Source organism: Lagenorhynchus albirostris, chromosome 16 (genome assembly GCF_949774975.1).
Source record: "Lagenorhynchus albirostris chromosome 16, mLagAlb1.1, whole genome shotgun sequence".
In the NCBI taxonomy this organism is placed as follows: domain Eukaryota; kingdom Metazoa; phylum Chordata; class Mammalia; order Artiodactyla; family Delphinidae; genus Lagenorhynchus; species Lagenorhynchus albirostris.
In genome coordinates, this window is record NC_083110.1 from 65,175,696 (window position 1) to 65,192,207 (window position 16,512).

The following is a 16,512-nucleotide window of genomic DNA, read 5'->3' on the forward strand; positions in this document are numbered from 1 at the left end:
GGTGAATCTACAGAACTAAGAACCCTTAACCTATGAGGATTGACTGAACCTTTGGGGGTTAATATGTTTGTCTTCATTTCTAAAGTCAAAGGGGGTAGTTTATACAGTGACTGGTCAGAAGTAACAATATTTAGTCTTTATTTTTAATAAATATTTTAACTTCAGGAATCAGGAACAGGCATAGGAGAAATTCTTTTCTTAATTAAGGCCTGAACTTTGGAGACTCAAAGCCACCTTGGATCATCAGTGGTCTTCCTCTGTCAACCTGGGCTTAGACTACCCATTTAGTCTCTTCATTCCTCCTTCTCAGAATTCTATTTTGGGCAAATTTCCAAAATTCAGCTTGCAACATGAATGCAGTGAGATTCACTGAATTTGTTTCATTCCCATGTGACCAGTGAGAGCTTGAGGTGCTAAAATGTTTGCATGAAGAAACAGGCACTTAGAGTCAGACAGAGAAAGATAAATACTATATGATATCACTTATACTGTGGAATCTAAAATATACAAGAGACTAATGAATATAACATAAAAGAAGCAGACTCACAGATATAGAGAAAAAACTAGTGGTTACAAGTGGGGCAGGGGAAGGGGCAATATAGGGGTGGGCAAGTGGGAGGTACAAACTATTGGGTGTACAATAGGCTCAAGGATGTATTGTACAACACGGGAAATACAGCCAATATTTTGTAATAACTAAATGGAAAGTAACCTTTAAAAATTGTATAAAAATAAAAAATTTAAGAATTTTTAAAAAAGAAAGAGGCACCTAGAAAGCTGAGTGGCGGAATTTGAAAGAACCCTGACTTTTTATTTTTCGAACATCTTTATTGGAGTATAATTGCTTTACAATGTTGTGTTAGTTTCTGCTGTATAACAAAGTGAATCAGCTATACATATACATATATCCCCGTATCCCCTCCTTCTTGAGTCTCCCTCCCACCCTCCCTATCCCACCTCTCTAGGTGGTCACAAAGCACCAAGCTGATCTCCCTGTGCGATGCGGCTGCTTCCCACTAGCTATCTTTTTTACATTTGGTATATATGTCAATGCTACTCTCTCACTTCGTCCCAGCTTACCCTTCCCCCTCCCCATGTCCTCAAGTCCATTCTCTACATCTGCGCCTTTATTCCTGTCCGGCCCCTAGGTTCATCAGAACCATTTTTTTTTTCTAGATTCCATATATATGTGTTAGCATATGGTATTTGTTTTTCTCTTTTTGACTTACTTCTCTCTGTATGACAGACTCTAGGTCCATCCAGCTCACTACAAATAACTCAATTTCGTTTCTTTTTATGGCTGAGTAAAATTCCATTGTATATATGTGCCACATCTTTATCCATTCATCTGTCGATGGACACTTAGGTTGCTTCCATGTCCTGGCTAGTGTAAATAGTGCTGCAGTGAACACTGTGGTACATGACTCTTTTTGAATTATGGTTTTCTCAGGGTATATGCCCAGTAGTGGGATTGCTGGGTCCTATGGTAGTTCTATTTTTAGTTTTTTAAGGAACCTCGATACTGTTCTCCATAGTGGCTATACCAATTTACATTCCCACCAACAGTGCAGGAGGGTTCCCTTTTCTCCACACCCTCTCCAGCATTTATTGTTTGTAAACTTTTTGACGATGGCCATTCTGACAGGTGTGAGGTGATACCTCATTGTAGTTTTGATTTGCATTTCTCTAATGACTAGTGGTGTTGAGCATCCTTTCATGTGTTTGTTGGCAATCTGTATATCTTCTTTGGAGAAATGTCTATTTAGGTCTTCTGCCTATTTTTGGATTGGGTTGTTTGTTTTTTTGATATTGAGCTGCCTGAGCTGCTTGTATACTTGGGAGATTAATCCTTTGTCAGTTGCTTCATTTGCAAATATTTTCTCCCATTCTGAGGGTTATCTTTTCGTCTTGTTTATGGTTTCCTTTGCTGTGCAAAAGCTTTTAAGTTTCATTAGGTCCCATTTGTTTATTTTTGTTTTTATTTCCATTTCTCTAGGAGGTGAGTCAAAAAGGATCTTGCTGTGATTTATGTCATAGAGTGTTCTGCCTATGTTTGCCTCTAAGAGTTTGATAGTGTCTGGCCTTACATTTTGGTCTTTAATCCATTTTGAGTTTATTTTTGTGGATGGTGTTAGGGAGTCTTCTAATTTCATTCTTTTACATGTAGCTGTCCAGTTTTCCTAGCACCACTCATTGAAGAGACTGTCTTTTCTCCATTGTATATTCTTGCCTCCTTTATCAAAGATAAGGTGACCATATGCGTGTGGGTTTATCTCTGGGCTTTCTATCTTGTTCCATTGATCTATATTTCTATTTTTGTGCCAGTACCATACTATCTTGATTACTGTAGCTTTGTAGTATAGTTGAAGTCCAGGAGCCTGATTTCTCCCACTCAGTTTTTCTTTCTCTTTCTCTCTCTTTCTCTTTTCTTTTTCTTTGGCTATTCAGGGTCTTTTGTGTTTCCATACAAATTGTGAAATTTTTTGTTCTAGTTCTGTGAAAAATGCCATTGGTAGTTTGATGGGGATTGCATTGAGTCTGTAGATTGCTTTGGGTAGTATAGTCATTTTCACAATGTTGATTCTTTCAATCCAAGAACATGGTATATCTCTCCATCTGTTTGTATGGTCTTTAATTGCTTTCATTTGTGTCTTATAGTTTTCTGCATACAGGTCTTTTTTCTCCTTAGGTAGGTTTATTCCTAGGTATTTTATTCTTTTTGTTGCAATGGTAAATGGGAGTATTTCCTTAATTTGTCTTTCAGATTTTTCATCATTAGTGTATAGGAATGCAAGAGACTTCTGTGCATTAATTTTGTATCCTGCTACTTTACCAAATTCATTGATTAGCTCTAGTAGTTTTCTGGTAGCATCTTTAGGATTCTCTATGTATAGTATCATGTTATCTGCAAACAATGACAGTTTTACTTCTTCTTTTCTGATTTGGATTCCTTTTATTTCTTTTTCTTCTCTGATTGCTGTGGCTAAAACTTCCAAAACTATGTTGAATAATAGCAGTGAGGGTGGGCAACCTAGTCTTGTTCCTGATCTTAGAGTAAAAGAACCCTCACTTTTTGGTTTCCCGGGCTTCTGGCATAGACTGTGACAGCACGGAGAAAGGCATGTCTGAAATTCAAAAGCAAATGTGAGGGAAGGAGGGAGGATGAGCTTGTTAAGCCCATGCAGTTCAAGGAAATGGGAGATGAGGGCCCACAGCAAGGGCTCCCTTACCACAAACCATGTTTCCTTTTCAACACTGAGGGACCAGATCATTGCAGCATCAGTATAGTACAAATCCAACAAATCTAAGACAATAACAGTGACGAATCTGCCACAGCGGCTCCTGGGGTCAACTGACAGGTCAGTCAAAACAGGCTATTTAGAAACTCCCTGTAGGCACTGACTGAGTAGAAAACCCGTTTCTTTGTAAGGGTTTTTATCAGAAAAGTTAAAGAGGAGAGATGCTGTGGAAACGTAACTGAGGGTCTCCTCTCTCTCCATCTTACAAAGACATGGCCTTCCTTCAAGCCTAGGGAGCCCCCTAGTTTTTTAGTGTATTTCTTTCTTTGCAAAGAAATTGAGAGCTCAGATACCCAGGGCTTGTGTCTGTCTCCTGTCATCACCACCACCGAATAGCAAGTTTTTCAGGGATGAGCCCAAGGTCACTTGTGCAGCAGACTCACTCCCCCACACCCCCTTCCCTCGGGGGAACTGTGGGTTAATGGACCCTCCCATCCAGAGGGACTCCTGTGGCATGATGTAGCCCAGGATGGACATATGTAATTAAGAATAATGTTTGGTAACCAGGGGGATCAGGAGAGGGGCCATCTTATAATGAGCTCTTTTGCTGAAGTTAATAAATAAGTCTCTTTGAACAGATGGGATCAAAGAAAGTTCTTCCTTGTACTGAATTTTTTCCTTTTTATGGAGGTATAAAACACATACTCTAAAATGCACTCGTCTTAAATGTACTCCATTAATTTTTTACATGTGTACACCTATGTATTTGCTATGCAGGTCAAGATATAGAACATTTCCAGAACCCCAGAAGGTTTCCTCTTTTCCCTTCCCAGTCAGTATCTCACCCCCAAGCCCGAGGGAAGCTCAGCTCTAACTTTTACCACCATCAGTTTGTTTTGCCTAATTCTTGAACTTCATATACATGGAGTCATACCTTGAACACAATTTTCTTTAAGACCATTCAAGTCAAGTCCAATGTCTGTCCTTCCTTTCTTTCCTAGGCCTTTTTAGAGATGGCTTACACAGAGGCTGCCCAGGCCATGGTCCAGTATTACCAAGAAAAATCTGCCATGATCAATGGTGAGAAGTTGCTCATTCGGATGTCCAAGAGATACAAGGAATTGCAGCTGAAGGTAAAGCATTCTCTCCTTCATTCAGTCATTCAACAAGCAACAGCTAAGTGTCTCCTCCTTGTCAGCCACTTGCCTAAGTGCTGGTGGGAAGGAGAGCACAGGAAAAGATCCAAAAATTACCCACTGCCTTTGAGGATATCACATGGAAAGGCAAACCCATTATAACATGGCAAGAAAAGTGCTCATTGAGGTAAGTACAAGATGCAAAGGGGTGCTTGGGGCAAGGTGACTACCTACCTGGGACCCAAGGAGGATTTTAAGAGAAGTCTTGAAAGATGAAGAAAGAAGGGAAAGGTGGTTGCTTTTCAGGGGTGAGAGTTCCAAGCATAAACCCCTGAATGAAACCCAGACAGGTCTTCAGTAACTTTTTCTTTATCTGTCGCCCCCTTCATCTTTTATTCTCTCCTCCATCCTCTCTATGTTTATTGTCTTAAGCCCCATAGAAAGCCTTCTAAGCAGCACATGACTGAGTTGGCCATTGTCCGAAATAAGGATTGAATTGAGGTAATTCCAAACAGGGCTTTTGTTTTTGTTTTAGCTTGCTCTACCATTCTTTTCTTTTTTATTTTATCGTGAAGTATAACATACAGACAGAAAAGTGACTAATTTTGTATTGCACAGTTGAAAAAGTAATAATGGGTGAACTCCCATAAGTCCCACAAAACCACCACCAAAGTCAAGAAATAGGACACGGACAGCACCAAGAAGATTTGTAAGTCCCTTCTTGTGCTCAACCCCTCCCTCTCCACTCTCCTGACCCTGAGATAACCATTTCCTTGCTTTTCCTTATTATTCTACCCCCTCTCTATGCCTTTTTTAACATTATAGTTTAGTTTTACCTATTTTTGAACTTTATGTGAATGGAATCATACTGTGTTCTTTCATTCAACGTTATGCCATCTGTGTTGGGTGCATCTTTATTTTCATTGTTATATAAATTTCCATTGTGTGACTATAAATTTGTTTAGCCATTCCACTGCTGATGGACATTTGGGTTGTTCCAGTTTTAGGGTATTAGAGACTCGGCTACTATGAACATTTTCAAACATGTTATCCCAGTACCCATGTACATGTGCGTATAACCAGGGAATGTACATAACTAGAAGTAGAATTGCTGGATCACAAGGCATGCTTACCCTCAACTGTACTAGATGATAGCATTCCTACTAGTAGTGTCTGAGAGTTTTCAATAGCTCACCTTGCTAACACTTTGTCTTGTCCAACTTTAAAATTTTTGCCTCTCTGGAGAGAGTGTAATGGTTTATCATGATTTTATTTTTTATTTTCTATATTAATTAGGTTGAGCAGTTTTTCATGTGTTTGTTGGTTATTCCATCTAGGTCTTCTCCAGTGGGAAATTTCTTTTTAAGCCATTTGCCCATGCTTTTCTTTTGGATTGTATCTTCCTATTGGTTTGCAGGAGTTCTCTTGGCTGGAGCCATTAGTCCGTTTGGATTTATTGTATTTAATGCCACATTTGTGGTTAAATCTAACTTCTTATTTTGTGCTTTCTACTGTCCTATTTAATGGGATTTTCCAGTTGACTTCAGCTCATTCCATATTTAGTTAGGGTCCATTTTGTTCAAGGCTCACAGCTCTTAATCTGCCTTCAAGGTTCAAGTCAGAAGACAAAGGCTCAGTGGTTGTTTCTAGCTAGGACTAGCATTCTGACAAGTCTACAGATGTAGATCGGTAATATGTCAACCAGTTGTCAAAGTCCTGATTCTGCTTTGCTTGCATTATTGCTTCTGAAGTTCATTTGTCAACAGTTCTGCTTCAGGCAGAACCTGGCACTTTTTTTTTCCAGCTCATGAAAGCCTGTTGCTTTTCTCAGACAAGTCAACGATCCCACCCCATTCTGTACCCAAAGTTCTTGTTCTCCTGGATTCTGCCCTGGGGCTTAGAATTGAATTACTGCACTGAATTCCCAGGGGAGCTTTGGTCTCCAAATGAGATGTTGTCATAAGGTTCTAATTAGGATTAACTGCAGTACTCTCCTTCTTAAAGTACCAAGGTGTTTGTAGTCCCTTATCAAGAGAGGTCCTTTGGGGTGGTGCCAAAACTGTGGGTTAAAGAGGTCAGATGGTCAAAGTTTGCGTTCAGCAAATGTTCAGTGAGTGCTCACTGTGGGTGGGAACTGGGCCAGGCCCCACGGATTTGGAGGTAGCAAGTCTGGGGAGGTAGAACACATAACATAGAACCATCAACAGCTATGTGACCTACGCTAGATTGCAGAGTGATAGCGCCAGCCTAGCCTCTATGCCTTCCCTCTTTGATGACCTTGGGCAAATTGCTTGACCTCTGTGAACCTCAGTTTCCAGATCAGTAAAGGACTATACCTTGTGTTCTTTGATTTTAAGCACTATTTTTTCATACATGGTCTCTTTGAGGCTCACAATCACCCTCCCCTATGAGGTGTGTAGGGTGGATAATAACAGTAATTAAAATAGTACAACAATAATAACAAGAATATATACCTTTAATTGAGTCCTAGGTCAAGTAATGTGCCAAGCACTTCAATACATTATCTACTGCGATCCTGGCGTCAGTACTGTCAGACAGGTATTATTATCTCAGTTTTACAGATGAGGAAACTGAGCCTCATAGAAGTTCAGTAACTTGCCCAAGATCATAGTTACTGGAAGAGCCATGATTAAAACCTAGGACTGCTTTGGTTTTGCACTGTATTTGCATCTCTATATTGTGTTTTTATAATCTCTATTGTCCATGTGAAAAACAGAGAAATCAGGTAATTTGCTTACAGTCATCCAGTCAGTAAGCAGCAGAGATGGTATTCTAATAGAGCTTATCAGACTTCAGTGTGCATACAAATCACTTATGGATCTCATTAAAATTTCTGATTCAGTAGGTCTGAGGCAGGGTGGTGATTCTGTGTTTCTCACAAGCTCCCAGGAGATGCTGTTGATTCTGGTCCTCAGAGCACACTTTGAGTGGCTAGAAAACATTTTTCCTGACCTTTAGTAAGGATTTTCTGCTTCCCAAGCAGTCACACTGCCTCTATGTGCAGGCATCTCAAGGCATGTTTCCACTGCATAGAAATATGTGCCTTGTGGTCCCTGTGTTGACCTGAATCAGCTAGAACTTTAGCATAATGGCTAAAGTAATAAAAGGAATGTTTTCACTCATGTAACTAAGAAGACCAGGGGTAGCCCTGGCTGCAGGCATGGCAGCATTCAGGGCCCAAATGCTATCATGAGGACTTGGTTTCTCTCCACTCTGCTTTCGGTTCGCTTGGCTTTGTCATTGGGGTCTCCCTGCGGTGGCCCCTGACAGCCCCCAGCTCTCTCCTCTAGGCGGCGCGATGGCTTCAGTGATTCCAGCAGCTCTGGCGCCTCAGCCTCCCATTTCCTTCACCAAGAGAAAGCTGGAGTTTTTCCTAGTAGCTCCCACAGAAGTCCCGAAAGTCATTCCAATCAGGCTAGCTTTGGACACGTGCTCTTCCCTGAGCCAGTCTCTGTGGCCATGCTGTGACTGGCCAGGCCTGTGTCACCTGCTATGTCCTGGGAGCAGGCTGCAGAAGAGAGGATGGTTCCTGGGGAGGCAGACAGCAAAGCGCTGTATCCACATGTGTCACTGTATCCGCATGTGTCACTGTATCCACATGTGTCTCTGGGCCAAAGGGCTACCACATGGGGTCCCGCCAGGGCTTGCAGAGGTGGGGGAAATTTTGGTGGGTCTCTGTCCTGGAACTTTACCTTTTGCTCACCAGGCAAAGTGGAGGGAGAAGAAGGAGAGATTTTAAGGCATTTTCTCCTCTCCTCTCTTGAATATTTCCTCATGCCAGTAATCTTGTCTCACTCTTTGTGGCAGAGATTTTATTCCTCAGGGCGTTTGGGGCAGAAACTTTCACGTAATAGGTGTCCAACAAATGTGTGAAATGAATGAGAAAGAGAAAATCTGAAGGAACAGTAAAAAGTGAGTGTTTTCCTGCCTGCAGACCTGCGTGACAAGATTGGTTATTCTATAGAGACTTCCCCAGAGTCACAGTGTCTTACCGGCAGAAGGGAGCTTGGAATAGTTTAAATCTGTGTGTTCCAGTCACTCCATCAGAAAACTGTCAGGGGAGTTTTCAAGTCCTCTTACCCAGATGTTCTCATTTAGTGGATTGGGGTGGGACTGAAGCTCCCAGGTGGTTTGGGGACAGCGGGCCTGGTTTCAGTGTCACTGGTAAGTTGCCAGCCCTCCTGGCCACAGAGATGGTCCCTGGCCCTGGGAAGCAGTCTTGTGAGTGGTCCATGATGCTCTTGGTTAGGAAGAATAAATCAGCAAATGATGATTGAGGGTCTTTTCCATATAACATGTGGTGCCGAGAGCTACAATGAATAAGAGAATAGTCCTCACTTGGGGAAAGTTTGCCGTCTCACTTGTGATTATTTTCCCAATCACAGAACAGCCTCCTGGGGCCCCTGTCAGCCCAGCGCCCCCCGACGTTCCTTCTGTTCAGGTCGCACGGCCCCGGTGAGTCAAGGAATGGGGTTATTGATCGCAGCCGTTAGTGGCACAGGGCCCCGCATGGAATGAGCGCTCCACGATGACTGGCTGGAGAGATGGAGGGATGGGCTGACGAGAAAGATCATGACAGTCTACAAATACTATACGCTGGGGTTGGCGGAGATTAACTGGGGAGATAAACAATTCTCGTGATTTCAACCTGAGTGCATTCGTACGGAGCTCCTAGAAGTTCAGTGGCAAAAGGCAGTGTGACTTGCTTGTGTAAAGAAGGGAGAGATTCCTGAGTAGGGCCTTGAAGGGTGAGGCAACTTAATGAAACAGAGAGGGGGTTTCTGGGCAGCAGTCGGGTGAGAAGAGATGTAGAGCCTGGAAAGCACACTCATGTCAGAAACAGTCAGGGCTGCTGGGACAGGATCTGGCTCTGACAAGTTCAGGGCTCATCTGGAAGGTTTCAGCATCTTCCTGGGACTCTGGAGACATGTAGAACAGCCGCGGACGGGTCCGGAGGCACAAAACTCTCTGGCAGCTTCCTTTATGCTGGCCCAGCATCTGCCTCCCTCTGAGGGCACACTTCCCTGGGACTGTATGGGGCTTGGAAGCTCACCCTCGTCCTAAAGTAGCAAGATGTGTTGACCAAGAGCACTGTGGATGGTCCCCTGGGGGCTTGTTGACAGTGGAAATGGATTCACCGTGGGTGGAGGGGGGGGTTCAATATACACTTCTGTCTACTTTTGTGTGTGTTTGAAATGTTCTGCAATAAAAAGGTTCCCCCAAACATCATCGCAGACCTACTCCGTTCTCTTCCGTTTCCACTCCCCTGCAGCGAGTACAGCTTTATTGTACCTGCCTCCTTTATACCTTTAACCACAGGATAATGAGGCCAGGCCTGAAGAGGAAGATGGGGAGGATTTTCTTAGTGTGAAAAGTTGATTCTGTTATTTGAAAATCTTTGGCCACTTCTGACTCCTTCTCAGATGGCAGCTGGCAGGGTGTTTGGGCCAGAGAGTGCCAACAATTTGGAATTATCACTTAAAAGAGAGAAACTGACCTCTGGTCCTCAGAGGGGGGTCACAGTGCCTGTGACCACCAGCCCCAGCGTATAGTATTTGCAGATCGTCATGTCCTTTCTCGTCAGCCCATCCCTCCATCGCTCCAGTCATCGTGGAGCGCTCATTCCATGCGCGGCCCTGTGCCACTAATGGCTGCGATCAATAACCCCATTCCCTGCCTCACTGGGGCCGTGCGACCTGAACAGAAGGAACTTCAGGGGGTGCTGGGCTGACAATGGCCCCAGGAGGCTGTTCTGTGATTGGGAAAATAAGGGGCAAGGAAATAGTTAAGCCCAGAAGAGGCTCTTCTAGCCCCCAAAGAACTCTGGATGCATCTCTTTGACCCCCAGGGGACCACATTGGGCCACTAGAGGGTGTTTCCATCTGTGGTGCTTGATTGGCTGCTCTGCTCTCGTCAGGCGGCACCCGGAGGGGACGGGCCCGAGGGGCTGCTGTCTGTGGTGGTGGAGATGCAGAAGGCACCATGAGCTCCTAGAACACCTCTGGCTCTGACCCTGGCCTGACCTGCCCGTCCCTGCAGGTCTTAACCCCACCACCCATGCTACCCCTGGGTAACCAGCAGAACCTCAGCTGCTCCCTGACCAGGCCCCCTCCTCTCACCCCAGGCTCTCCTGGATCTGGACTAGAAGGAACAGTCACGAGGATATGAGATTCCAGAGAGCAGAAGAAAAGTGTTGGGGACTTTGGGGACTCTTTTTTGCCACAGAAAGTCCCTGATCCAACCCCCTCAGGGAATTTGTGTGTTCTGAAAAGTCGCCATGGTACATTGTACCCAGCTTGGGGGCACATTCTTTAGCCTTCGCCTGTTCCAGCTTGGCAGGAAGAGGACAGATTTGGGACTTGGGATGTGGCCTCCCTGGTGCCAGGAGATCTTATCGCACTGGATCCTGATGGCTCCCTCCGGCTTTCGCAAGCTGGCCCGCATGGAGGCAGTGCTGCAGTGGGTCTCCTGCGGACCAGCCATCCCAGGCGGGCCTCTCCCATGATGGTGCAGTAGGCAACTTCCACCTTGTGGCCCAAGGTGGGGAGGCAGAAGGAAGACCCACTCAGTGGAATCACCTCCACGTGAACCTTCTTGTTCTATCCACAGGTGGTGACCAACAGTGCTGGTGGGAGGACAGATGGTCTCGGGTGGGGTGGAAGGAAGCATCCTGGGCAGTAGCCTTCTTCTCCGCCCAGGCCCACAGCCCCAGCTCTTTTGTTGCTTGGCCTTCGGTCTCTGCTTCTGGTCCAGTTTAAGCAGCTCAGGTGCTAGTTGACAGTGCAGGGGTTGGGTGATCTGGTTACTTGTAGGTGACACTTCCATATGCTTACAGAGGGTCAACCTTTGTAGCTACAGTCAGATGAAAGGGACCATTTGCCAAAAGTGTGAGGCTCCTTTTGGGTGGGTATCCTGACCAGTGCTCATTTCCTGGGCCTTTTCTTGAACAGGGATTGACTACCTTCTTGACCTCCTCCTTCTTCACGACCACAGGGCTAGCGGTCACTTCCTTCTCTTTGACATTCTCTCCTCTTGCATTTCAAGTTGACAAGAGATCCCTCCCTGGCTTGAACATTTTACATCCTTTCCCTAAGTCCGAGCTCTGACTTCTCCCCTGAACCCACAGGCAGCTCCTCCTTTATTCTCTCCTGAACTGTTTCCCAGCCCGAGCTTCAATCTTAACAATAACACAGATAAGCAGCTGTGCACTCAGAGGACTCACAGAATTCTAGTCCCAATCACAGAGCTCAATTCATATCTCTGGTCCTAGGTTTCACACCTATAAAATGAGATATTTGATGGTACCTAACATTTGTATAGCTCTAAGATTTCATGATCCTTTGTTAAGTACGTAGGAAAAAAAATTGAGGATAAAAAGAGCAGTTGATTAAGTTTCTTAATAAAATTCTTTGTCAAAAGTTGACATCACCAGGCTTCCCTCGTGGCGCAGCGGTCGAGAGTCCGCCTGCCGATGCAGGGGACGCGGGTTCGTGCCCCGGTCCGGGAGGATCCCACATGCCGCGGAGCGGCTGGGCCCGAGAGCCATGGCCGCTGAGCCTGCGCGTCCGGAGCCTGTGCTCCGCAACGGGAGAGGCCGCAACAGTGAGAGGCCCGCGTACGCAAAAAAAAAAAAAAAGTTGACATCATAGACTGAGGGTTTTTAGGTCTTTTTTTAACCTCAGTATTACTGAGATATAATTCACATACCATAAATTCAGCCTGTTCCATACATTTTAATTGGATGAATTTTGTGTAGTCTTTTGGAAAATGCTTCCATCCTTCTGTGCTCATGAATTTCTTTTTTTCATCATTTATTTTTTATTGTTTTGTTAATGTATGGCCAGTGTGGGTTTAGGAAAGGGCTTTGGTTGGGATTTGGGAGCTGGCGTGGTCCTGTCCTGGCACAGTCATCCCGTAGTAACTTCTGGGAAGGGCAGAGCCTTTGGGTGCCTGGCCTCCTCAGCTGGGAAGCCTGGCTCACAGCCTGCGCTGCCCACCTCGCAGATTTACGTTGAGCACCAAATGACCCCTGTGGATCCCCGCACTGAAGTCAGGAGTTGCAGGAAGCATGGGGCATAGAAAGGACCTTGGAGTTAAAATGCCTGTTGTCCTGATTTTCTAATGATCTCTGTGACCTTGAATGTGTTCCTTAACACAGCACAACCCCAGGAGTCACGCTAGAACACAATGTGGCTGGCGGCTGGAACTGTGCCAGGCAGAACTCTGCCTCAGTGACCTCTCTGGGTCTCAGTTTCCCCAGGTGTAAAATGTGGAGGCTGCATGTTAGTGATCTTCAAGTCTCTTTCCAAGTTACAATGCCTTCCTCCCTCCCGCCCTCTTTCCCTTCCTTCCTTTCACATTTTAGATATTTGCGTTTATTTGGAAGGAGGTGGGAGGTGGGTATTAACAAATGCCGCTTTTCCCCAGCATGTGGGTGGTGAGCCTCAGGCTCCTTCCTTCCCAGCTCAAGGGATGCCACGTGCCCTGGACCACGCAGCCCCACCACCGTTCAGCATTATGTTCATACTCTTCATCCTCTGGATTAAACTTTTTCTTCCCCTAAAAAGGCACTTTTCCCCCTTTGGTGGACAGGGCAATGAACCCAAGTCCTAGCTGCTTCCTTCTGGTGTTTGCAAGACCACCTCTGGTCTGATGGTGACCCCTCTGACTTTGCCTAGAAACCTGGGAAAGCTGTGGCTGCCATCATCCAGGACATCCATTCACAGAGGGAGAGGGACATGTTCCGGGAAGCAGACAGGTGAGGCCCGGTCTCAGGTCTCAGGGCAGATTCTGCGTCATTGGAACATTCTCCCCTTTCTCTTTCTCAGGGGTATTTGAGTCACTCTGTGCTCTGCCCTTGCCTCTGCCCTGTCCATCAGCCTCTCTGGGCCCTATATTTCCATGTGCCTGATGGAACGCATCAGTCCAGTCCAGTGCCCAGGTTAAACCTCAGAAAAGTTCAAGATGCTAAGCTTCCCCTCAGCTGCGCCTCCTTTGTTGTCAAGGCGTATAGGAGGGGATCTGCTGATATATGGCTCTCAAGGGCAAATGTACACTCTGCTAAAACAGCCTGAAAGTGTGTCTGTGTGTTGTGTGTGTTGTGCGTGTGTGTTTGGTGTGTGTTGTGGTTGTACTGTGTGGTGTGTTGTGTGTGTGTGTTTGGTGTGTGGTGTGTGGTTGTACTGTGTGTGTTGTGTTTGGTGTGTGTGTGTGTTTGTATTGTGTGTTGTGTGGTTGTATTGTGTATGTGGTGTGTTTGTGTGTGGTGTGTTCTGTGTGTGTTTAGTGTGTGTAGTGTGGCTGTATTGTGTGTGTGTTGTGTTTTGTGTGTGTGTGTGTTTGGTGTGTGTTGTGTGGTTGTATTGTGCGTGTGGTGTGTGTAGTGTGTTGTGTTTGGTGTGTGTGGTTGTATTGTGTGGTGTGTGTGTTGTGTTGTAGTGTGTGTGGTGTGTGTATGTGGTACATATGTGGGTGTATTGTGTGGTGTGTGTGTTTGGTGTGTGTTGTAATGTGTGTGGTATGTGTATGTGGTACATGTGTGGGTGTATGTGTGTGGTGTGGGTGTATGTGTGGTGTGTGTGTCTTCTGTTTAGAGCCAGCCCTTGATTTTTCTTGAGCTGAATGTAGGTGTAGAAACATCCATGACCTGCCCAGTCATTTACTCTGAACATCGAGTGCAGTCACATTTCCAACTCATTTCTCCCAGCTGAAGTTGTGACCCTGCCAAGCCCGGGCTACAAGTCCACCACTGTCACTGCCCTATGGAGACAGTCCCTGCAGAGGCCACTGTGGAAAAAGCAGGAGCGGCACCTGGCCGGCACATTCTGTGGCTCTTACCCAGGGCTGCTGCAGATGGCACCCTAACCTCGCTGCAGAGGGCCCGGCCCAGGCTGCTTCCCCAGTGGAGGTCAAGGCTGGTCCCAGTGAGCCACGTCTCTTGTCCCCTGGTCAGTGAGGACTGCGTGGTTTTCCTGTATTTGGGAACCAAATGAAAGTTGCCTGTCCTTTTAGAATGTCAGGTGGATGACTCAGTTGACCTGCTTAATAACAACCTTTGTGTGTGTGTGTGTGTGTGTGTGTATCTTTGTATGTAGCTGTTTCAAGTTTGGGATTTTTGTTCGTTTGTTTGTTTTTAATATTATAGTTGTTTGGGTTTTTAAAAGACTGTGAAGCCACACCGTGACCCTGCAGTTCTGTGGTAGAGTCGGGGTGCAGGTGACCAAGAGGTCTTGCTCTGAACCCTATACGGGCTGGGGTCTTTTTCTGTGTTTCTGTTTCTTCATCTGATACATGAGCAGGTCAGGGCTCTAAGGATTCTTCCAACCCCAAAATGCCTTCCTAGAAAAATGGAACCCAATAGGTGGCCTTTATTTCGGTAGAGGCCAGGTGGAGGGACGGCTTCAGTCTCATAGTCAAGAGGTCGGCTGATTGAACCCCGGGGTTAGGCAGTCTTGCCTACCAGGATGGACCAGGGCAACTCGGCGCACCCCGCCCCCGCCCACCAGGAGAGTCTCCTCCTCCCTGAGCGTAGCTCATTTCCAAGAGGAAGAGAGCAGGGGTGAGCCAGAACAGCCCAATTTTTCATCCCAGTTCCCAGGAGCAGAATGAATAAAGGGGCAGAAAGCCCCCAGGTCTGTGCTCAGGGAAAATCCCTCCTAGAAGCCTGGAGGGAGGAAAAGCTTGTTCCTGGACCTTTCTGTGCGCTCTGCGCAGTTGTGGTGAAGCGTGTTATGGCCAGGTGGGGTCACGCGCACAGTATGTCTGTTGCAGAGACGGCGTGTATCTGGGGATGGAGGCTGAGGAAGGTGCAGATTCTAAAACGGCTCCTTTGCTCCCTCACAGATACGGCCCAGAAAGGCCGAGATCTCGAAGTCCGGTGAGCCGGTCATTGTCCCCGAGGTCCCACACTCCGAGCTTCACCTCCTGCAGCTCTTCTCACAGCCCCCCAGGCCCCTCTCGGGCTGACTGGGGCAGCGGCCGGGACTCGTGGGAGCACTCGCCCTACGCCAGGAGGGAGGAAGAGCGAGGCCCGGTCCCCTGGAGGGAGAACGGGGAGGACAAGAGGGACAGGATGGACACGTGGGCGCATGACCGCAAACAGTACCCCCGGCAATTGGACAAGGCCGAGTTAGATGAACGGCTGGAAGGAGGGAGGGGCTACCGAGAAAGGCACCCAAAGTCTGGGTCCCCCAACCTGCTCCACTCCGCGTTGGGATACAAAAGCCGAGAAGACGGCTATTACCGCAAAGAGTCCAAGGGCAAATCGGACAAGTATCTGAAGCAGCAGCAGGATGTCCCTGGGAGGTCCAGGAGGAAAGATGAGGCCAGGCTGCGGGAAGGCAGACACGCCCCCCCTGACGGCTCGGGCAGGGAAGACGGGCTGGAACCGAAGGGCACCAAGTCGAAGCAGAGTGAGAAAACCAGAACCAAGAGACCTGATAGAGACCAAGACGGAGCTGATAGTAAAGAAAGCAAAATGGCAGAGAATGAGGTAATAATGTAATCCCTTCCGCCAGGTAAGGAGAGGCAGGTCCCACGGGAGAATACTATTAATAGAATGGTGATGAACGTTTATTGAGTGAATGAAAGATTTACTGAATGTTTACTCTGTACCAGGCACTGTGCTAAACACTTTATCTCACTTTAATCCTCATGGCAAGCCTATGAGGTAATACTAGTAATGCTACTATCATTGCTATAGATGAGGAAACCGAGGCACAGAGATTTTAAGTTAGTTGCCCAAGGACACACAGTCAGGAAATGTTAGAGCTGGAATGGTGATCCAAGTCCCACAGCACCCTGCTGCCTTTACTAGAAATTAGGCAGGGACGTGATGCAAAGTCCTTCTATTTTGTCTGTTTGTCTAGAGTGGAACAGCCCTGAGGTGTTTGTACCCACAGACCGTGCCGGGGGAGATTAGACCTTTGGTTCGCTCCATCCTCTCTCCTGCCGAAAACGTCTACCAGTGTTGGAGCTTTGATGAGAGGTGGTAAAGGAGAAGCAGCCACCACCCATTCAGTGATACTGGGCACCCAGGGCTTGATGTGTTTCTCTAGACCCAGTCCACAGTGTTTTCCTTCCACTGGAATAAAAATGCTCAGTAGCTGGCTGGCACC

At 46.4% G+C, this 16,512-nt stretch overlaps 1 protein-coding gene across 4 annotated transcripts in view; it reads left to right on the forward strand.

The window, feature by feature from the left end:
• The window catches only part of RBM20 (RNA binding motif protein 20), a 217,784-nt gene that overhangs the window by 171,915 nt on the left and 29,357 nt on the right, over positions 1 to 16,512 (forward strand). For all 4 annotated transcript variants that reach the window (XM_060127058.1, XM_060127062.1, XM_060127059.1 and 1 more), the window contains exons 7-9: positions 4,241 to 4,372; positions 13,075 to 13,154; positions 15,239 to 15,887. In XM_060127058.1, the coding sequence (XP_059983041.1) occupies positions 4,241 to 4,372; positions 13,075 to 13,154; positions 15,239 to 15,887 (861 nt within the window). The remainder of the gene's footprint in view (positions 1 to 4,240; positions 4,373 to 13,074; positions 13,155 to 15,238; positions 15,888 to 16,512) is intronic.